Raw genomic sequence first — 22741 nt, 5'->3', positions numbered from 1 at the left:
GACGATGGAACCGTGCGGCAGTTTCCGTTAAAAAAAATTGTTCCGCCGGTCAACATGTCCGTTAAAGTTTAAATCTTCCGTACAAAATTAGAAAAGTGCCGATCAGAGGTCTTCTTTGTTATTTATTGAGCTTTAAAACAAATTGATAACGACTCTGTTCTCTGTATAATAATATTTAATAAACGGTGCCTGCCTCTTTTCCTCCCCCTCTTCTGACAGCCCAGCAGCAGCAGGAGACGTGGGGAGAGGGAGGCGGGCTATTTCATCGTTATCAGAAAATTATCATATAGGGCTTACACACGGAGCCGTTGGACCCCCGGAGCGTTGCGTATGTCGGTCTACCCACCTTGGGACCCCCCCACAGAGTGGAGCAAGGCAACGAAACTTAAAATAAGAAGCAGCATTTTACGGCGCGCTATGCATGGGGCCGCCTTGAGGGGGTTTCCCGACATGTCGTTTCAGTAAATTAAAGGGCGTTTCATGTTGTCGTTGCTGTGGGACTTCTTAATACCTTGGGAAATGCCGTTTAATATTTTTTAATAGCCTTAATTTTCGCTAAATTGATTTATCAACTTTTAATACTTTTTAAGACCCCGCGGACACCCTGTTTAAACTTTTTTTACTGTCCTATATATTGGAATGATTTCTTACTTTATTTTTTACACCTAGGCTATATTAAAATAGATAAATGTGTGCTCTCTCTCGCTCGCTCACAGAGGCTGTGTGCTCCTCCATGGCGATGACGGCTTGCGTTAAAACAATTATAATAAACATAGGCCTATTTGTAAAGTGGGGGGACACAAACGGGATATCGAAAAGTGTCACGGTTAAAATCCTTGTGAAGTGGTGAGGTGCCGCTCCACATTGCTTTTCTTCCCGACTACAACGCTGTAAATGATTTTGGTTTCAGTTGTGTTTGTGTGAGCAGGCTCGGATTGGCCATCGGGAGATTCGGGACTTTTCCCGTTTGGCCGCTGCCTTTGGTGGGCCTCTGGCTCTGACATAGGTGGGCTGTGGACTTTCACAGCGCCGGTACCGCATCCGCCGTTGCGAGTCTCCGGCTGTAACAGTCCACTAACGCTTGCGAGGACCAAGTTTCGATTCCGGCCTGAGGTCCAAAAAATTAATTAAAAAATAATAATAGAAAAACTCCCGTTCATCGCGTCCATTCGTGACCCACCTATCACATCTCTGTGCCCCACCAGTGGGGCGCGCCCCACACTTTGAGAAACGTTGCTGTAGTCACATCTGTGATATACTCAATTTAGTGTACACAGCTGCGGCATCAAAGGAATTTTATTCCTGAGTTTACAGTGAAAGCAGAAAAGATCAGTTTCATAAAGAAAGAAATTGAATAAATCAAACTCTACTTTAAGCTCTATATAATTCCCCACAGAAAGAGTAGGTAGTGAAATCATTGTGGCAGATTCACAACGATGTGCCAAGTAACACCACGTGACACACAAATGTGCAAACAGCCTCTTTTCAGCAGCAGTTACTAATATCTGCCACGACCTCAACTGAATCACAACATTTTTTTTTTCTATGGGTTAAAACACAGCATACAATTATTTATACAAAACAACTTTGGTGACCCATATATATATATATAGATAAAGCATGGAAAATGTTTAAATATCATCACTAGAGCTAAATAGAAAAAGTTCAGACTATTGCACAACAGCCAGGTGAGGGGAGTGGTCTCAGGAGGAAGCTGCTTTAGGGTTTTCTGCGCCTGTTGAAGAAGAAGAAAGTTAAATCAAATACTGTGCTGAATATGTAATTGTATGTCTTAAAGTGATTTAGATGAGAGCTTACTTGGTGATCCCCTGATGTGTGTAGCCGGGTCCCATGTTGGATCCAGCCCTCATCTCCATAGCCACAGAACACTGCGAACAAAACAAAGATTAGGACCCAGATCTCCTCTGGAGTTTCTCATTAATCTAAAGCAGGGGTTTTCAAAGTGTGGGAAGGTGAGCCTCCCCTCAGGGAACATAAGAACAGCCGCGCCCCCCCCTCCCAATTATTATTGTTGTTGCTATAATGCAGTGGTATTAAATTGCATTTCAAAGAGGTCCAGTAAGAGAAAATGTCATTAAATGCTCTGTTTTCGCTGTCTACCTTTCTCTTTTTTGAGAGTCCTTTACCTCACTGAGCCTCTGTCTGACAGTAGAGAGCTCTCCTCCACCCTTGTTGGAGAAACATCTTCTTCTTATATCCGTTAGCGCAGCTAGCACCAGATGCTAATAACAACAGCGCCGGCTCTCTCTCTAAAATAAAGGGCGGTGCCGGCTGTCAGCGAACCGAGCCGGCTGCCAACGGCCCGCTGACGACCGGCTGTTCTGTGATTCTCCAGAACACAGATGGCCAGGACCGGTCCATGAAAATCCTAGCTTCAAATAACCGTGGTCATACTTCCTCCGTTTTCTCCTCTCTCACTTTAGGTAACTTCACTAAAAATCGATCTATGTTGCCGCTCGCATAAAGTTGGCTGAAGTTAACTAGCTAGATTTCACTGTATCTCGTTATTTTTTTCTCACGCTGCGCCTCCCCTGATGTGATCATTTTTTGTAAGACTTCCTTATCCAGGGTTCATACACTTTTTCACCAATGTTTTTGAATGAGTTCTCCATGACCTTTACCTCATTTTCCATGACCAAAAAAAAAAGATTATTTCATGTGGCTAGCAAGCGCAGCCTCGCCCATATTCGGAATATCGAATATTTTAAAACACAGTTTGCATTTAGCACGTCTTGGGTCAATGTACTTTGATAACCACAATTGCTACTTATCCTTTAGAAGCCATATATTGTGGAAACTGCACTTCCCTGGCATCTTGGCAGCCTTATATCAAATAGTAGCTCGCTGCTCCTACAGGCTAAAGCCACTGTAGACTAGAGGGCGTGATTGTAAACATCTCTCACCAGCTAAATACTGCGACAGTTGCCATTTTACGGTTCATTACTATATGATACAGTATTTATTACTATTTCGGCGATTGGATCACATCTAAATTATATTTGATGCAACTTTAGTTATTGAAGCGGCCAAAATCATAAAAATATAAGAAAGAAATATAACTCAAAGCAAAGTGCCGCTGAGGCACCCGTCAGCGAATCTTACGCATGGGTAAAAATCAAGGTCCGAGCAAAAGTAGTTTTAGTGCAATTTATTTACACATCAAGCCTTTTCTTCCTTCTTACCCGATGGTAAAAAACCATAAGCCTACCGGGTGCGCCGCTCACTACCACCTGTTTCCCATATTTATAATGAGCAGGTCTCCCCTCCCCGGTGCCCAAAGGCTGCCTTTACAAAAACAGAGGCATAGTACAACTTATTTGATAAACTTAAATAAGAATTAAGAGGAACATTTACTATAAACAAAAAAGAACAATAAAATAAATGGATAACTATTAAATAATATAAGCTCCTAGATATGGCTTCATCAGTTATATTTCCATGACTTTGAGAAAAATATTGTTTTCCACAACTTTTTCAGGGCCTGGAATTTCCATTTTGAATTTCCATGACTTTTCCTGGTTTTTAATGATCTTATGAACCCTTCTTAACATGTATGATTTATTAGCATCGTATTGTTAGTTTTTCCTATTGGATTATTGTTGAGCTGCTAAAATATATTTTAAAAACAATTTTATTGAATATACAGTTTTAAGTGAATAATGGAGAAAAGAATCACGCATAAACCCTAATGATAATTTGTAGCGGATTAAGTGGATTAATTATGATACAATTATCATAACATTTTTCTAATACAACAGGAGAACATCTGCCTCTATGCAAATTTAAATCAATCCCATCACCCATCTGGTTCCTAAACCAAGACACACATGCAATGGAGGTTTATTTGATTAATTATAAAAAATATAAATCATCCTACCCTCGTCTCCACATCAGTCCACGATCCATCTGTTTGCTCTCCGCTGGCAGGTGCTCCCTCTGAAGACTTTCTTTTGAGCCTTCAGACACAAATGTAAAGTGACACTAATGAAACATCATTTATAACACCTGGCTAATCTGCAGCTGATAACTGGCTGTCGGCTGATACCTGGGAACGGTGGTGAGCTCCTGTCTCAGCGTCTCGATGTCCGTGAACTGGACAGACTGTCCTCCTCCTCGGGTCTTAATAACCTCCCCCTGAAAAATGAGAGAGAAGTACGAGGTAATAGCCCATAATGATTCGTAAAAATACACAAGAGCGGTGACTTAACAAGTGCAGCATATGGTAGTATGTCTAAAATCTGTTAAATTGACCACTGCTTTACTTCATGCAAACAACTCGAGTTTCCACGTGCCACAGGCTGGCTTCTTTGGATATTTACAGATCAGAAATCTTTCCTTTTCGAGAAATAAGGTTACAGAACAATTAGGCAGATCTAGTGGATAAAGATCTGGAAAGGCCAACTATTAAACAAATCTAAATGTAATTGTTGCATTGTAATAATGCCCACCACATCGCTGTAGCAACCCAAAGCCTTACATCAATGCCTGTTTTTTCTTCTTTTTTTAAATCAGAAAAAATTAAATTGCTAACAGCTTAAGCAGCTCCCACTGTGACTAAGATGATGGAAAACACTCACTTTTGATAAGTTAAACCAAAATAACCTGCGGTAATATTCTAGAAGTCATCACAATCACTGCCATTCGTTTCAAATTTGCCATTTGGTGCCAACCTTTGATTTCTATCTTTTTTTTTTTTTTTTTAAATTGCAGTGTACTGACCTTAATAAGTTGGGTCTGTATCTCTCCGTCAGATGCGACCTCTTGGTGCGTCAACACGTATCGGTCACACTTGGACAGGGCCTTCTCACTGGCGGTGGACACCTGGATGGCGTTGGGGATGACGGGCTGCAGAACTGTCCCCAGGTCGACGCTGGAGGAGGGCTTATGGTCCACCCACTTCTCTCCGCCGGCTGAGCGGGAGCGGCGGTGCAGCGCCCGCACCGGAGTGGTCGTCTACAAAGCAGAAAAACATTAAGTACCTTGGTGTCCATCTAGATAATACACTCAGCTGGAGGGTGCGTTTTCAATTTCTGTGCTCTAGACTTCAACAGCGATTGTATTTTTTGTGTAGACTCCGGGCTTAAAGAGTCGAGCCGAAGTTCATGTTAGTGTTTTATCATGCAGTGTTAGAAAGCCTCATAAGGTATGGTAACTTGATTGTGCAGTCAGTCACAGATCGCTCGCCTGGTACAGACTGCTATGAAAATGATGGGGGTCAAAAAACATCCATCTCTCCAAAACATATGAGTAGTCCATTATTAGACAGGCACAAACATTTGTCTGATCCCACCCAGAGTTCCAGCTCCTACTGTCACATGTAATGTAATATACTTTTAAATGTTGGCCATGAGGGTTGTGCAATAGGTCGCCATTGTCAGTATGTATGTCTTTGTATTGTGTTTGTTCAAACGGTGTATGAGTGATGATGTGTGTATGTATTTTAATGCGGAACTACAGGAGGGAGTCCAGAACAAATGTCCCGGGGACAATAAAGTATATTGTATCGTATTAAAGAAAGAAGAGGAAGAACATACAAATAACAGCAAATGATCCATCGTGACTTGAGCTAATTGTTTGAGATGTTAAGAATCTACATTCAGGGAATAACAGTAGGTTTTGCACTGCGATTTTTAAACCAACTTTGCCTGCTTAGTGTGTCACCTCACTTTAATGGAGACTTCTTTTTGCCCTGTGCCCCCTATTTTAAATACGTTCCTCTTGGGTGCATGCTTTCAATCTGGCACCTGATAGCGTTAACTTTGAAAAGGTTCCCGAAGAAAGGGAAATTGCTTCTGCAGATACAGACCCTGCAACACACTTCTAGTGGTTCATAAGAGCTACCTTTAGAGGGATTGCTGAATCTATGCATAGACATATAGCCTGATTTCAGACCCCAGATTTAACTGGAACACCTCAAGCTGCTTCCTGTAGCTGACTCACTGACCCTGTAGCTTCTCTCAATATAGTCTACATCATCTTTAGGGGAGTAGGCCTCGGCCTCTTCTTTAGGCAGGAACAGAGCTCTCCTCCGGGCCCGGCTGGATGGGGGGCCGGCGGGGGACGGGGCTCTGCTGGGAGAATGATAACCCTGCCTGCTGTCCTGGGCCGCCCGCTGCTCCCATGTAGAGACGCTGTTAGCCACAGACAGAGAGGCGCTGCTGCTGGGGACGGGGCAGGAGGGCCGGGGGTTCATCTCTACTTCCTCAACTCTAGTGGCACTGACTGGCTCTGGATCTGTCCTGACATAGGGAGACTCTACAGTGCTCCGGGTGGCAACATGGGAAGACTGCACAATGACATACATGCATAGAGTTAGTACAAAGAAATCACAGGAGATAGAAATGTTATAGTAGCTGGAAGAATGGAGCAGCAACAGAAACATGAACCGGACGCGATGCGAATATTCACTTCGCTCTAGTCGCTCGAGTTTCACCGCAGCTGTCAGCTGTGTTTAGTCACATCATTCAAACAAGACACGCTGGCTCGGGGGCTACAACAAAATTAACATATTTTACTGTGATTAAATTGTAATACACTCATAACAACGGCCTACAGAAATAAATAATCCAGCGACTATATTCGCCATGACACAGAAAGTCTGTGGTTTGTACTCGTTTAACTTTTGTCTAATTTCTGAACAGATATGAGGAGCTGTGAGCTCTGAGGGCTAACAGCTAACGGCTGATGTTTTGGTTTTGTGGTTCTACGTCAGTGACGGGAGGCTGAGATCCTCACCGCTGATTGGCTACCGCGAGATCGCGTCGCGGGAATTTGACGCTCAAGTCGGAAAAAATTGAACTCAAACGGTTGTCGCGGCCCCCTCCAATCGCGCCGCGACATGCGCGCCGTCGGAGCGAATTTGCATCTGTCCGCATCTCTGCATTGACAAACATTGCATCCAGTGTGAACGCATTGGTCTGGATTTGGTTGAGACTGCGAGATAGGGTCATCTATTTTTAAACCGCAACAATAAGCTGATCACCTAATTACATTTACATCAGCAGTTTAGTTGGGATAATCCTTTTAGCGATGTGATTATTGTATGCGCAAAAATGCTAAAATCTATTTAGTTTTTGCCTTAAAACTAAAATTTTATTTTACATTTCCTATAAAAAAAAAATGTAGCTGCAAATTGAATTTTCTGAGATCTGGTATACATCATCGGTTGATAAACACTGAAAATAATTCTTAGTTTTACCCCTTCTCCAATGCAACTCAACATGACTTTTTAGTACAAAGTCATGTTGAGTTGCATTGGAGAAGGTGCAGAAGTGCAGTACAAAGTTTGTACTGCACTTCCATTGGGATTAGTGAGTCATGTTAATCTGGTAAGAAAGGTATTCGTCTCAGGGAAAAGCTGAAGGAACATCATTTTGTTAAACCTTCAACCCTAACTAACAATATTAAGTCAACATAAATAAACCAACAGCTATGCAGACGCTCCAGATGTGCATCGCTAACACAACATACAGGGACAGGTGAGGGCGAGGCGGATCTCTTGGCGGGGAGGCGCTCCTCTCTGGAGGGTCTTTGGAAACGTTCCTCTCTGGAGGGTCTCTGGAAACGGTCCTCTCTGGAGGGAACCTGAAGGCGGTCCTCTCTGGAGGGTTTCTGAGGAAGCTCCTCTCTGGAGGGCCTCTGAGGCTGCGTCTGGCGCGGAGGAAGTGCAGGATGACCTGAAGTCTTGCTGTCCGTCACGATGGCTTTGAGCTGCTTCAGCTTCTCGTCTTTCACCCAGAGCTTGTTCTGCATCTCCAGCTGCATCGCGTTGACGCGTCGGTCCTGCGCAGCACGAGGGATAAAGTGAAAGTTAAACACTCATTGTATAAATGAACATTGGAAAAGTGGAGACAGGACAAACAAACAAAACTGTATATTATTTTTTAAGACCAAACTGTCTAATCTTACACGTTATTGTATCTCATTTGATCTTTATGATGCATATTTAATGATGTGCCCTAAGGCAACGTCCACACGGCTCCGACGCGTTGAAACTTGCCGGTGGGCGTGTGTGGTGCGCGACCAACAAGCACGCGATTTGATTGGCTAGCGCTTGTACTGGCATATAATTTGATTGGCTAGCGCTTCCGTCGACGCTTGAAAAGTTGAACTTCTCAACTTTCAGCGCGAGCAACGGAGGCAAAGCGACGCGACGGAACCACAATGCAGTTCGGCAAAGCTTGACGTCACCCCATTCAAAGTGAATGGGAAGCGTCTCCGGTGAAGCACACAACGGAGCCGTGTGAACGTACGGTTACAAGTGCATTTTGAAATGCTAAGCTGACCCCTTCTCTTGTCCTCTACATTTCATTGCATCATTGACCCCGTTAGCCCTCATATGACTGAGTAAGGAAAACGATAGGAGGAGTAACTCACACATTCTTTCTCCCACTTGTACTGGGTATCCGTCACAACGCCGTTGAGGCGCTGCTCTATGCGTCTCTTCTCCAACTGCTCCCTCTGCAGCCGCTGCTCTCTGGTTTCCAGCTCAGTCTGCAGAGAACGCTTGTCACCTTCATAGATTTTAGTGGTTTTCTGGAGGATGTCAATCTGGAAAGAAGCCATATTGGATGTTTAAGACACTGAGCAAATATCGACGAAACAAATCAGATATTTCAGTGAGGTTTCAGTGTGTTCTTTCACCTTGTGTTCCTGCATCTTGTTTTTCTTCTCCAAGCGCTCGATCTCTGCCCTGCTGTTCTGGAGGATTCTGTCCAACTCCACCAGTTTGCCATTTTGTTCATGAATGAAATTGTCTTTGGATATTTGGCTGTTGTCCAGATCCTGAAGCATTGACTTGATCCTGTTGGCTAAAACAAAACAAAGGAGACAACATGAGAGGCAAGACAAGAAATTACGATTTTAAAAACAGAGAAAGATTTTAGATGAGGGTTGAGCTAGTTTGTCAGCGGGCACCTGCTTCGTTGTAATCGTCAATCATCATCTGCCTGACCCTGTGTCTGTTCTGCAGGGCTTCCATCAGCCGGGGCAGCGTGATGTCATCGTGGGGGTCGATCAGCTCACAGGAAGGGAGGGGGGGGAGGCTGTGCGCCAGGTTGGTTATAACAGAGGTCAAGTCTAAGGGAAAGAAAAATAATTTACACAACTGCTGTTTTCTTTGTTCATAATTTACAAATAATAGGGTTTCTCTTTAAGGTGTAACAATGAGAAATAGTGTGATAAAGTTTGACATGATTCATTTAAATAACTCAATGTACTGTATATACTCCATTCTGTTTAGATTCCCGTTCATTAAAACAAAGTATTTCATAATTGAAAATTATTTGAGAACAAATATAAACCGATTTCTCTTATGATGTGGCTCGTCTTAAATGATGTCAACAGTACTCCCTAGTAGAGTGTCAATGTCAGATTCACCATAAACGGTGCATAACCCACCTCCCCCTAGCGGACCACCACGCTCGTCCAGCTTGCGAGACAGTTCCTCCTTGAAGGCCTGGTTTCTATGGCGACGCCCCGGGGTGAAGCCACAGATGGGTCGGTCCACTGGCCGAGCCACCTCCACCTCCTGGGTCATCTCTGCAAAGCGCATCACCAGCTGGACGAAAAGAGCGCGTCTCCTTAGTGTCAGCATTCATTCGAATAACGTACAGGACACAGTGAGGCTGCAGGAGGAACCTACCAATGTTTCCTCGTAGTCGTCAGCTTTGGGGTTGACACAGACAACCATTCTGACTTTGCCCTCTCCGTCAAAGTAGTTCTTGAACAGATGGGTCACTTTAGAGTCTCTGTAGGGGACCATCTGTAGAGAAAACATACCTCTATGATTCATCAGTAAAAAGGATGACAGCATTCAGCTTTAATCTGCTGGTTCATACCCTGTTTGTGCCGTACAGCTGGTTCTCTCGAAGGACCTCCATGCAGGTCCGCAGATTCAGCAGAGACTGATTGATATTACCTGCGAGGTGATAATGTTGTTAGATCTCACAGGTAATCCAGCCACCAGCAATAGTTATGGTTTCTCTCTGCGTTAACAAACCTGCTTCCCGTACACGAGTGCCTTCTGCCCCCGTCCTGCCGGTGCGCTCACTTCCTGCCAGGTCCACCAGGCACAGCTGGCTCACAGTCACCTGGTTTCTATCCTGAAGAAACGCAATCAAAAAAAGCACTTCAGTATCAAAATTGTTTATAATCAGCATCAGGAGTGGATTGTATGTAACAAAGAAATCACAAAATGCATTTCAATTGAAGTCAGTTACTGAGTAAAGGAAGTAATCAAAATGCAAGTAAATACAGAGATTTTTGTAAAAACCTTATATATGTAGAACATAACATTCATTGTTTTCCCCTCTACCCATCTTGATTTAATAATGTGTAAGCACTTTTTCTACAAGTTTTGATAGCAATAGGTTGAGAACTGTTAAACGTTCTCGCTTAAGTTTGTTTTTTTTGTTTTTTTTAAATCAGCTTTCTTGTCTAGTGTAAAACATTTGTTATTGAGTATAAGGTTACATTACTTTGATTAAGTAATAAACATTAGTTTTCAGATTCAGCTGACCTGGAGAATGTTGTCGCCGTCTGCATCGAGAGGAGCCTGAGCCAGTTTAACGATGAGCACGCTGTGGGAGCGGCTGGATTCTCTGTTCAGACTAGTGTTCGCCACCTTCCTCTTCTTCTGACCTGGAACAACAGAGTATAGGCAACTTTTCAACCAGTTTCAGGTACTGTGAACACTTTGTAAGCACAACATTTTTAAATGAGCTGCTCAGAGAGAAGATTAAATATGATCACTTCCTGGCCAGAGCCGACCCGGAGGCCAGCAATGCCAGGTCAGTAAAATCCAAAATCATCAGTGCAATTTGTTCCTACATTTCTCTTTTCTTTATTCCCATAACTGTGACTTTCATTTCTGACGACTTACCTCTCCAGAATACTTGAAACGCCTCCTCAGCAGACTTCACTTCCACCTCCATGCAACCAGCCACGTACATGTTGTGATTCTGATCCTCTCTGAGGATTTTAGACTGAGGTGGTCTACATTGAGAGCATAAAAGTGTTACTGACTGACAATATGCAATTTCAGTTTCATGCAACAGATCATCGAACATGAACAAGGGGGGGATAAATGTTGCTTTATTTCAGCCATGAGGAAACAATCACTAAGCGACATACAAAGCAGCAGGTTTAGGGACATTCAGGGGTTTTGCCATAACAGAGACTACAAGCAGCATCAGCGGGGTGATCTAATGGTTCATAGGACTAAATGACACTCATCTACACTGGAGACATTCGCTGGTGAAGCCGCTGGCTCTGTCAATACACTTCCTGGGTAGGGCCGCGTAACAAACCTTCATTTCATCATCATTGATCTGTGGCAGAATTTGCCAATTCTCATATGAACACTTTTGAGCTTTTAACTTGTTCTTCAAATCAGACCATTTTATTTGAATTAAAGTTGAAAGTATTGAATCATAGCAAAGTACTTTGTTCGGCTGTTTCTAATCATTTCAGAACTTTGTCTTTAGCTTTGCAACATATGATTATTACTTGAACTTGGCATTAACATTTGATTAGTAAATTTTGTAAATCATTTAATAAACAAATGATACAGTATTGTTTTTTTTGCCTCAAATCCAACCCTGGTCCTGGTTCACTAAATAACCCATTTAAATGTATTAAAGCTCCCATGTCATGCTTTTCAGGTTATTACCCGTCCCCTTGTGTGTTATGAAGGTTTTTATGCATGTGAACGGTCTGCAGAGTCAAAACCCTCGAAGTACACCCTGTAGCGAGTAAAACTCTAACACAGAAAATACCTCCCCTAAACGCCTTGTTGGAGATACGTCACTGTCCATTGATTCTTCCGGGTACCGCATGATGTCATGCGGTACCCGGAACCAAATGGAGCAATCCGTGGAGCCGTTACGTTACGTCCGCGGAGCTGTTACGTTAAGCCCCCGCTGATTGGTCCAATTTGACCAATCCACGGACTTCCTCACACACACACTCAGTGCAGGCAGCTCTGCTGATTTCTCCCCCCTGGCTGCAGGCTGATAACAGACAGTTGGGATCGCGGCGAAATTCTCTCTGCAGACCCATTTTCACAGCGTTTATCAACCTTTTTCTTACTCAATATCAAGCCACACTTATTGTTTTTACTTCGGCTGTGACTTTGTGTGTGTTCAGGGTGAGTTTGGCTGTGTTTCACTGTGTATCGCTAAACAAGGAAACCACACCTCCACAGAGCTCAGCGCGATTCAAAACGTCCCGACCAATCAGAGCACACTGTGCTCACAGGGAGGGGGGGGGGGCGGCTGGAGCTATTGGAGCTACAACGAGCCGTTAAAGGCAGAGAGTGAAATTCAGTGAATAAACGTAGTTTACAGAGATTCTGTTTGAGAAACCAATGTGAGTTTGGAAAATTGCACAATATAAATCTATTCTAGTAGACCTCAACAATGGAATTATGATCAGTGGAAATGGCCATGACATGGGACCTTTAAGTATAAGACGTTTCCATGACATGGTCAAAAATGTCTCCGGTGTTGACGAGGTTCTATTGATAAACTAAACTAGACAGATTTGTGTGTGACAGGGAGAACAGGCTACTATCTGGTGGTGTGCGAGTATTCACTGGTCACATACATGAACTCAGTGTTCTGGCGCACAGGTGTGCCTCCACCATTCCACCTAGTAAAAAGAAAAATACAGGAATTGCCTTCCAGCTACTTCAAAGAAAGCGCTAACCTGTAAATATAACATTTGAATGTCTCGGACTCTGATGAATAGTGCATTAGCATCAAGTTTAAACTGTTCCGGCTTTAAATGCATGTTTATATATCTGAATGATGTTGCTTTTACTTCAAATGTCCTGTACTCACTTTGGTTTGATTGCATCCTCCTGATTTTCCTCCAGAAGATCGTAGATGTAGTTGTTGTAGATTTCTATGTAGGAGACGAACACGGTGTAGCTGCTGTCCTCATCCACAGCGTCGGTTTTATAAGCCTCCGCTGACGTGATCATGTCAGCAATTTCAGGATCTTTTTGTCTGAAATCAGAGCAGTGACTCACATGTTATACATCAGTTACACTGTAGCAGGACGCTGGTGTCGAACAGGACTTTGACTTACCTGGAGGAGGAAGATGAAGATTTAGGAACAGGCATGTTGTTTTCCCGCCTCTGGCGCTCCAATAAAGCATCGACTTCATTCTGGACCTCCAAGCCATTTTTTTCATCAGTCTTGAAAACCTAAAAAAACAAAACCCAGGAGTAATTCAATTGGGTAAATAAGCTGAAATTAGCAATGATTTACTGATTTTCAATTGTTTAGGCAGCCTACTATTAGTTAAAGCAGTTGTATTTACTTTATTAGTGTTGGTACAACAGATGATCAACAGTGTTCTTGAATGTTTACTTACATATCTTTTGGCCTGGTAGGGTCCTATACTGTTGAAGATCATGTCAAGTGAGCGAGGGAGAAGACCACCCTGGCCCGGAGAGCCAGTCATAGTGAACGTCTTCCCACTTCCTGTGACCCCGTACGTGAAGAGCAGACCTGCAACAACAAGGCAAAATTGCACTTATTTTGTATGCAAATGAGGCAGCTGGCAATAGTTAAACTGTTATTATTTAGTAAAAATGTGTTTTCTTCTATAGCTGGCCAGTTCTCTTACCATTTTTTCCATGGATGAGGTCATCCACAAGAGGTTTGGCCACATGCTCAAACAGCTCTATCTGAGTTATTGACAATCCAAATACTTTTTTGAAGGAATACTGAGTCTGAGAAGCAAAAGAGAATGGAACATTTGAGGGGAACTGTATTACAATAAAGAATATGGCTCACTTCATCATATTGGTTTTGAACAAATTGCATTTGAACACTCGTTTCTCAAAACTTCCGAAACATTTCACATGTGCCTTTTTTGTGTTTTTTAATCAATCTTGACAAACAATGGCTAAGATATATAAGACTATGGCAACATAGACCATACTTATAATACAATGTATTGTTTGTTTTTGGCTTTTTATGAGTGTCTTTTACAATAAAAAAAGCAGACTGAATGCTTTAAAACCAAAATTAGACGGGTTTTAATTTACACGTTGTGTAAAGGACAAGACATTCCTTAGCTTAATAGCTGGAAAACCCCCAATTATGAAAACAATGGGTGGGAAAACATAACCGCTCCAGGTTCAAAATGTCCGTTACCTCTTTGTATTCTCCATTGCGGTTTGTTTTGAAGCCTTCAGGGGCGTGCAGCTGGATGGTGGAGCTGCTTATAACCTCGATGCAGCACTCCTCATCCTCCAAACCCAGGGGCCGTACACGACAGTACACCTGAGCAAAAGCACAGGAGGAGGACATGTTCAGTTGCACTGATTTAATTCAATGTGCTTTATTGGCATGAGTGCAACAAAGCATCAAGTAATCATGAGATTAAAAAGGAAAAAATGGAAGACAAACAAGAAAATACCAAACCTTAAAAAACATACTGGGTCTCTCCAACTGGCTGATGTGTTGATGCTTTTGATGTTTCAAGTACATACCTATGAATGGCCTTTTTACTGAAATATAATTTAAATGAATTTGCCTTGCTTCACTACTCTTAGTTCATCGTGTCTTTTGACAAAACAATTACCTTGTAAGTCATTCTTGAGACATTGGACAAAGTAGGTCTGGTTGTTTGAAGGTCATTTTATGATTTGTGTTCAATTGTAGATAGTAACATCAAACAAACAGTCTCAAAGTTGTGTCCCTCCTTTTGTAAAAAAACACCAAGTATAAAGGCAATTAAATCATGCAACATTAGGGGCTTATAAATGCACAAAATTCAGATGTCCCATCCCAGAAGTAAAGAATGCAACAATGTCTGTTATTTGCTAGTTATTGAACAAACACTCACCCCAACCGGGTCTTTCTGGTTGCTGGAAGGCTTTTTCGGAGGAGGCTTGCGGGGCGTTTTAGCCTTCCTGAAAAAAGAATCACATTTCATTAGCAGAGTGTATTGTTAGCATTAGCTTTCCATTTGAGTAGGCGATGGTGTGAGAGCTGCTCTGGCTAGACGGCTTATTAGCCACCAGCTAGAGCTACGGCGAAGCTAGCTTGCTAAATCACTCGTCATTGATTATAATCCGTTGAAAAAACACATTTAGCATGAGCATAAAACGTATACGTAATGTGCGCCGTTCTAAATTATTTAAAACATAATCGTGTAAAATACTAAAGTAAACTTACGCTTGTCGGATCATTGTTGCTCGCTGTTCCGTGATGTTTTTACCGTTGCCGTCGCTACAAGTTTTGAACTTTCCCTCCGCCTCAAATCAGATGACTTTTTCAAAAAGAGCCGGCTGCAGCCAATCAGATCTCACAACAAGCGGACACGTGTTTCCGCCTTCCGCTCCGAGCCTTTTAGGGAACTACAGAAATGTGAAATATGCAGCAGTCATCTCATAAACCGATACTAGCACACAACCGGATACACAGAAAGGATAGAAACCACGCAAACTAAAAATAAACAGCAACAAGGAGAATTGGAACTCTCACATTTTTTCTTTTGGCTGTATTGCATCATGTTTAAGCCATACAATCAACAACACATAGGTATGTTATTCAACAAAAAGAAGACAGATTTAAACTATAATCATAAGAAATTATTAACAAAAAATTATGAGAGTAATAATACATCATTTGTTTTACATGTATTATCATTATTATTGTTTTAATTATTTGTATTAATATTATTATAAAACAATTCATTCATTTTATAGAATATTATAGAGGCCTATTAAGATTTAGGCAATATTGCAACTAAAGAATAAATAAATATACTTTTTTTATATAGTTTGCGGCTGGTTGGTTGTTTTTTTATATACATATTATAATACATATATATATATATATTATTTTGTATAGTAGTAGTAGAAGTACCTATGCGTAGAACACAGAATAAAGAATAACGCTTTTTTTACACTCCATTTTAATTATGTAGCCTAACTTACCGTACTATACATAAAGTAATTAATGATATGTTTCACTCTGACCAAAATAATAATATTTTTGTCATGAAAGCACTCACCCTCTGAAAGAGACTGTGCACAGAATCTGAAAGCTGATCTTTTATAGGTTTTGTAGTCCTACCTGAACACCAAACATGGCCTCCAATAGGTGTTGCTGGCATGGTTGCTGGTAGTTAAAACAACGACCCCTAGCGTCCACCAGCTGTAACACACACACAGTTACAAAACAGAGGGGCAGCCATTAAAGTTCACGTGTGACATATTGCGATATTATGCAAACACTGGAGTTCCTGCACTGCAACATTAAACACTGAATCTCACAGGTAAGCAGTCTGTCTAAGTCTTTATTGTGGCAACTAGATGAGTAAATGTCGGGTCAGTTCCTCTCTGCTGTGTCGTGTTGAACAGGCGTGTTTTCTTTAGGAGGGAAACATGAAAACAAGAAAGGCGAAGTCAGCAGATGAATCTGAATCAAAGGGAAGAGTGAAGAAAAGAGCTGGGGAGAACTCTGGTCCAGCTCTCTCCAAAAAACTACGAGAAAGAAAAGATGGAGAAACATCCAAACAAGGTGTGTAACCCTAATGGTGCAGACTCAGTATGTTGCACATACAATCACGTTCCTGTCATGAAATATAGTTATTTTTTGCAGTGCCTCCTCTCAAGTCTACAGGAGTCCAGAAGAGAGCAGGGTATGGGAGCATCCTGCACTACCTTTACAAGAGCACTCTGGGACAAAGTCTTCACTCACAGATGAAACAGGTAAGACATCTAAGGCTGTGCAGATTGAGAAAAATAACCTAGCAACGTAATGCCATACCTGTATCAGAATCAGAGTCGGTTGTATTGCCAAGTAGGTTTACACATACCAGGAATTTGCTTTGGTATAAGTGTGGTGCATACAGAAACACAGAAAGGAGAATACGTAGAAACAAATATAATAAAACAAATATTACTATTATAAAAAATAAAACAAATTGTAAAAAATAAAGACAATATTTACAGAAAATATAATTATGTGGGAAACCGAGTACAGTAAAACATGAAAATAGTGGAGAGCTTTGCTGATTTAAAAAGAGGTATCGTGTGCAGGATTTACAATATAAAAAAGATCAAGATAGTGTTTGCATGATGTGCATTCATGTAATGCACAAAGTGTATCTTGGATGGATGTGACTGTAGTAAACGTTCTCAACATGCATTATCATTATGTGTATACTAGTGCTTGGTATGTATGCATCATTTCTGCCATGTAGATATCTATGGGCAGATTAGCTCGCAGGAACAGTTGATCATTAAACGTTGTTGTTTGTTGCAGTGTCTTCAGGAACCTTTTGTCCGCTCGCTGTCTTCATATCAGTTCCACGGGTCCACCAGCCCCTTCGACCGCAGGATCACCTGTCTGGAGTGGCATCCCACTCACCTCACCACTCTGGCTGTGGGCTCCAAAGGTGGAGACATATATCTGTGGGACTTTGAGGCGCCTGGGAAGAAAACCTTTCTCCAAGGGGTGAGTGTCTTCATGCTCCATATTCCTTTGTTTCTTCTTTTTCTGCTTTTGAAATATGCAGCAACTTATTCCACAATTACATTTTGAAGCGATTATTAATTTATAAACTGTGCAAATTAGATTAACACGAAGACACACTTGTATTGGTTCTTTGCTTAGATGGGGATTGGAGACTCAGTTACTGACATGAGGTTTAACCGGTTAAATCCCAGTCAGCTGTTCACCTCGTCTATGCGGGGTAGGACAGCTCTTCGAGATTTGAATGGGACGATTCTATCAGTGTTTGCCAGCACAGACATACGAAAGTAAGAGTTGTCCTTAAACTGCAATCCAAAAAGTAGATTGCAGGTCTGAGTATCAGTCTTCTTATCAGGCTCTCTTGGTTTATTGCTAAACATTTGTGTGGTGTAGATCACTATACTGCAACTAACCATTATTTTCAGTATCTATAAATCTGACAACTTTTCTTTGGTCAATAAAGCATCCATCCAAAGTTTTTCAAAGTCCAAAATAATGTTTTAAATGTCTTGTTTTGTCAATCCATAAACCAAAGACCTTCGGTTTATTACTAGATAAATAAATAAAAAGCAGGAAAACTCCCTAATTTGAAAATAATTTGAGTAATTATAAGAGTTTTACTGATAACTGTCCTGCGTTTCTGTGCACAGAACGGAGCAGGAGACTTTATTGGAGGGATGAAATTTTTCCCGTCAGACCCCTGCAAAGTTATTGTGGCTTCTGGTGAGGGCACACTGAACATGCTGAGCTTTGAGGGTCGCCCACCCACCGTTCTGTCCCGAACTCAAGACTGTGGCCACGATCACCACAATGTTTGGTGAGGAAACTGAGAAGAAGACTGACACTCAGAAAGATCAAAAGGGATCATGTGATCTTCTCATTGTTATGTTGCTATCCTGAAGTGTAAAGCTCTACAATGTATCCCCAACTTTTCAGTTTTTCATTAAATAAAAAAAGCCTTGTTTTAAGATTTCTAACGCTGAATTTCTTAGACAAATCAACATATATTTTTGGTTGATATGCTATATAGAGGCAACCTTTAGTTTAATGTGAGCACTTAAAAATCAGCTAGTAAATAAATAGTTTTCACTTTACAGCAATGATAAGTAAACTTTCAAATATTTAATTGACTCTCATTCTGTTGAATAAAAATAAAACTCACTTTGTTTTGTTTCTTACAGTCACTGGTACTGCTGCGTGGATGTGTCTGTAAGTCGACAGATGCTTGTTACAGGGGACAATGTGGGACAGCTCGTACTCCTGGGTTTGGATGGCCAAAAGGTATGTCTCCATTCCCCGAAAGCTTAACTTAAGTCATTCTACTTTATTTAAACGAGGCGACAAAGACATGAGTTGATTTCTGGCCACTAAAGATAATCAGTATTTCTCCCGACTAACAGTTCCAAAGTGTTTTTGTGATAAATTCAGATTTTATTCTTGAATGCCTTTTTGTTCTATTTCGATCTTGCAGATTTTCCGTGAGAAGTTGCACAAAGCCAAAGTTACCCATGCAGAGTTCAACTCCCGCTGTGATTGGTTGTTGGCGACGGCATCAGTCGACCACACGGTGAAACTTTGGGACCTGAGGAACATCAAAGACAAGAAGAGCTTCCTCCACGAGATGCCGCATGATAAAGCTGTCAACTCAGGTGAAACCCTGACTCAGAAAACTCGACTACCATCATCATACCATAACATCCACGTTTTATTATTAATTAAAATAATTCATGTAGTTGTGAAGTAGTAGATGCAAGAGTCACTGTTGTTGATAGATGCAAGTTGTTTTGTCTTTGGACATTTAGTTCAGATTTCTTAATTTATCTGAAGAAAATGTAGACCATACCTTAAAGTCTTTACATCCATGATTGGAGCAGTTGTAAAGAAAATCTTCGTTATTTTGTAAATCTGTTATTACAGCCTATTTCAACCCTCTGGACTGCTCCAAGTTGCTCACCACAGATCAGTACGACCAGATCCGGATCTACTCCTCTCCTGATTGGTCGAAGCCTCAACATATCATCCAACATCCACACAGACAGTTTCAGCATCTCACGCCCATCAAGGTTTAATTCTTCTCTAGATGTGTGTGTTTTCTTTGCTAACTTATCCTGAGACAACCACTAGTTATCCTAGTTTGGGTGCACAAAGGATCAGCGCATATACACAAACAAACACGGACATCAAAACATTTGTAGAAAATAAAGGCAAAGGTAGTACATAAGGTACATTTCTCAGTGTGGTTGGATACAGTTTGAGATGATAAAATACTGTTATGTATTTATTAATGGCTTATCTGATATGGACAGATACATTATTATTTAAGTTATTTTAAATATATTTAGACATATTAAAGGTAATTTACAGCATTAATATCTAATTCTTAACTGTGAATGGTTTTCATTTATTGAACATTAGAAATGTATGAGTCTGGCCAATCCAAGACTTCAATGCTGAAGGGCCAATGGATCTATGGTGGGGGTCAGCACAAAGGTCAAGAGAACCCACATTTGAAAGGGAGACAACGGATGGCCAAGAAACTAGTGATCTGTTAAGAACAGAACCAGCACTACTGGTGTTTTGTATGCCAGCTATTGAGGGTGGACAAGTTTCCTACCATTGAAGTTTCAAATAATTGTGTTAATGACCTATTGTAAAGTATTTGAACATTCTTTTGTGTCACATGTTCATTATTAAGTTGATGTATAACTGTAGAGTATCTTAGTTATTTAAAATATAAGGTGACTAAAAATGGCAACCGTATTTTCAGTTTTGGCAACAAAAAGCTGATGCCTGGTTGCCAGCCTGGCAACCACTTTTAAAAGTTAGCATTGAGCCCTGCATTATACATAGACAAACTGAAAACAGTTATCCAATGAAAGTGTCTTATATTGTTTTATATCAAATGCTAGAGTGCAACACTGTCCTTAAAAGGGCTTTTATTATGCTTGTATCTGGCTTTTGTTCGTTAAGAGATTACAGTGAGGTAAAAAGTATGTTAACAGGTACAGGACAGGAGCTACGATAAAGCACAAATTAAAAACACAATATTTCACAATCTAGACATAGGTACAGTGTAGCTGCTCTCGTGGATCTACTCAAGCTCTGCAACCTGGCGTTACTATCTATTCTAATCTATTATTTCTCTCAAGGCCACATGGCACCCTGTCTATGACCTCATCATGGCGGGCCGTTACCCCGACAACCGGGTTTGCCCCGGAGACGAGAGGACCATTGACATCTTTGACTCCAACACAGCAGAGCTCGTGTGTCAACTGCAAGATCCCGCCGTCTCAGGGATCAAATCTGTGAGTATGACTTTAAAAACAGTGGGCGGGGGGAAATGGAGACAAGAAAGCTGTGGTCTTTAACACCAATAATGATTCATTTACAGGTAAATAAATTCAGTCCAATGGGTGATGTGATTGGATCTGGAATGGGTGAGTTATCCATTTAAGTGATTTAATGTCTGATCATAGCAGTTGTGTGAGAGGAGTTAAAGTGTGTCACTAAAGACACTTAATGTTCACTGCAGGTGTGTCGGTGCTGGTCTGGAATAGAAACAGGTTGTTGATGAGCGATGAGTCCACAGCGCAGGAGGAAACTTCTGCCTCAGCGGAAAGTTCAGGAAGCCAGCGGAGGAATCGGCCGCGCCCCAGCAGGGAGAGGAGAGGACCGGCTTTGGATGCAAAGCTCAAGAAGAAACTGGCTTCTCTGGAAGAAACGGAAACCAAGACCAAGACTAAGACTAAGAGTATTAAAGAAAAGCTAGCAGAGATGAGGAAGAAATAAACTATACAATAGTGTAGATCTGATCCATCTCCTGAAGCCTTTCCCAACCATGGGGCCACAGCCTATTGGTGGACCTCCGAGCACCATGTGTCTTCTGAGATTAAACTAAGAATGCCTTCAACCTATTGGACTGTAATTGAACAACACTGTACACTTTGATTACATTGAAAAGGGAAACTATATTTATTTCCATTTTCTATTTTCAGGCATGTTGTCACCGTACTGTTCATCTTGACTATAAAATACATCAGTGGTTGTCTGATGGAAAAGAAAATAACTTTTATCTTCAAACATGTTATGTTATTCATGCGATAGTAGAACTGTCCATGTCTATACATTCCTTTGTATTTCAGTGTTCTTTCTGTCTCAAATTCAGGGATTGTTCAAATGCAAGCATGTTCTTTTATAATGTATAACGTGTTTTTATACTTCAATAAAGATTACAACATAATACATGATTGAGGTTTTTATTTACAAATCTTTGAATACACATTAAAAGAAGATGTAGGGCAATTGCTGACACCTTCATCTTATGCAGATAGGCAGTTTTTGTATCATGCATAATTGAAAAGATAACTTCCACGTAGTTCATGGACCGTAACATTTGCCAGCTGGAGGAGCACTTCACTCCAGGCCTCCTGATGCTCTTCTCCATCCTGATGCCTGGCCTGTTGGGCAGAGTACACCATGCTCAGAACAAGACCGTCAAACTGATCCGGAGTCAGCGGCCGATTCTGACTCTTATGAGCTGCCACCATCTGCTCCATGGAGCTCGGACTTCTGGGAATGTTGTCATTGATCTGGGACAGGAAAGCCCGCCCCGTCCTCATGGATGCCATCTCCTTGTCCAGCAGAACAATGTTGTTGTCATGGTCGATCTCCACCCCACCCAGCAAAAACTGAAAACAGGATAGAAACATTTAAATATATAGAATTCTCTGCAAGTTAAATATGGCCCGGTATGTGATTTAAATGCATGAACACAACTCTGAAATGAAAAAAGTACCTCAAACATCAGGTTTGCATCAAAGACAGATGAGCCGGTTTTAGGAGGTGTTGGACTTCTGCCTGCAGCCACATCTAAAGTAGAAAATACTGCAGTTTAACACAATGGAGATGCAAGAAAACTATCTGTGCATTGACACCTTGTAATGCTATGAAATGCATATTGATTTCTGCATGCTTAATCATTATATAACCTAAAGTCACTTTCCTGTCAGTACATTTTCAGTTTTCACTTACCTTGCAGCCCTTGCTCCAATGAAAGCCATACAATGACCTGAAGGCAGAATTTAAGATGTTTTTTCATATTCTTCTTTAGATTGTTGCAGTCAGAATAAACGCTGCATCCTTCTTTGTGCTCCCTCGGACACTTGTGTGAGTCAGGGCAGAAACAGCTCAACTTGAATACCACTCATTCTTCCACCTT

General features: G+C 41.4%; 3 protein-coding genes across 7 annotated transcripts; 1 reads left to right on the top strand and 2 right to left on the bottom strand.

Annotated features, from left to right (window-relative positions):
- Positions 1 to 1278: 1278 nt before the first annotated feature.
- kif23 (kinesin family member 23) lies at positions 1279 to 15363 on the bottom strand (the record flags this gene model as incomplete). Of its 4 annotated transcripts, XM_079681111.1 has the most annotated exons (24): positions 15217 to 15363; positions 14885 to 14951; positions 14191 to 14319; positions 13658 to 13763; positions 13403 to 13539; positions 13114 to 13232; positions 12864 to 13031; positions 12628 to 12672; positions 10904 to 11016; positions 10541 to 10662; positions 10022 to 10124; positions 9861 to 9940; positions 9665 to 9784; positions 9421 to 9580; positions 8938 to 9099; positions 8665 to 8831; positions 8398 to 8571; positions 7492 to 7803; positions 5966 to 6307; positions 4741 to 4974; positions 4067 to 4155; positions 3899 to 3977; positions 1819 to 1889; positions 1279 to 1735 (listed from the first exon to the last, which is right to left on the bottom strand). In XM_079681111.1, exons 1-24 carry the CDS (start codon positions 15228 to 15230, stop codon positions 1720 to 1722), a joined length of 3129 nt encoding a protein of 1042 aa, XP_079537237.1. In that variant the 5' UTR covers positions 15231 to 15363. The 4 variants fall into 4 exon arrangements, with proteins under 4 accessions (XP_079537237.1, XP_079537238.1, XP_079537239.1 ...); XM_079681112.1 differs by lacking the exon at positions 12628 to 12672 and having other exon boundaries at positions 15217 to 15362; XM_079681113.1 differs by lacking the exon at positions 5966 to 6307 and having other exon boundaries at positions 15217 to 15360.
- An 816-nt stretch (positions 15364 to 16179) lies between these two features.
- Positions 16180 to 21763, top strand: ddb2 (damage-specific DNA binding protein 2). 2 transcript variants are annotated; one of them, XM_079680281.1, is made up of 11 exons: positions 16180 to 16321; positions 16422 to 16566; positions 16648 to 16757; positions 17314 to 17505; positions 18174 to 18340; positions 18705 to 18804; positions 18995 to 19172; positions 19441 to 19586; positions 20673 to 20828; positions 20915 to 20960; positions 21056 to 21763. In XM_079680281.1, the coding sequence occupies exons 2-11, from the start codon at positions 16431 to 16433 to the stop codon at positions 21310 to 21312; spliced, it is 1488 nt and encodes a 495-aa protein (XP_079536407.1). In that variant the 5' UTR covers positions 16180 to 16321; positions 16422 to 16430; the 3' UTR covers positions 21313 to 21763. The 2 variants fall into 2 exon arrangements, with proteins under 2 accessions (XP_079536407.1, XP_079536408.1); XM_079680282.1 differs by lacking the exon at positions 18174 to 18340 and adding an exon at positions 17665 to 17810.
- Positions 21764 to 21765: 2 nt separating this feature from the next.
- On the bottom strand, positions 21766 to 22728 carry LOC307038687 (protein FAM180A). Its single transcript, XM_079680289.1, has 3 exons — positions 22555 to 22728; positions 22319 to 22392; positions 21766 to 22211 (listed from the first exon to the last, which is right to left on the bottom strand). The coding sequence occupies exons 1-3, from the start codon at positions 22619 to 22621 to the stop codon at positions 21867 to 21869; spliced, it is 486 nt and encodes a 161-aa protein (XP_079536415.1). The 5' UTR covers positions 22622 to 22728; the 3' UTR covers positions 21766 to 21866.
- Between the last annotated feature and the right edge of the window lie 13 nt (positions 22729 to 22741).

This window comes from Notothenia rossii, assembly GCF_949606895.1.
Source record: "Notothenia rossii genome assembly, chromosome: 5".
NCBI classification, from domain to species: Eukaryota; Metazoa; Chordata; class Actinopteri; order Perciformes; family Nototheniidae; genus Notothenia; species Notothenia rossii.
Note: the sequence above shows the minus strand (reverse complement) of the source record. Positions and strands in the feature narration are given on the sequence as shown.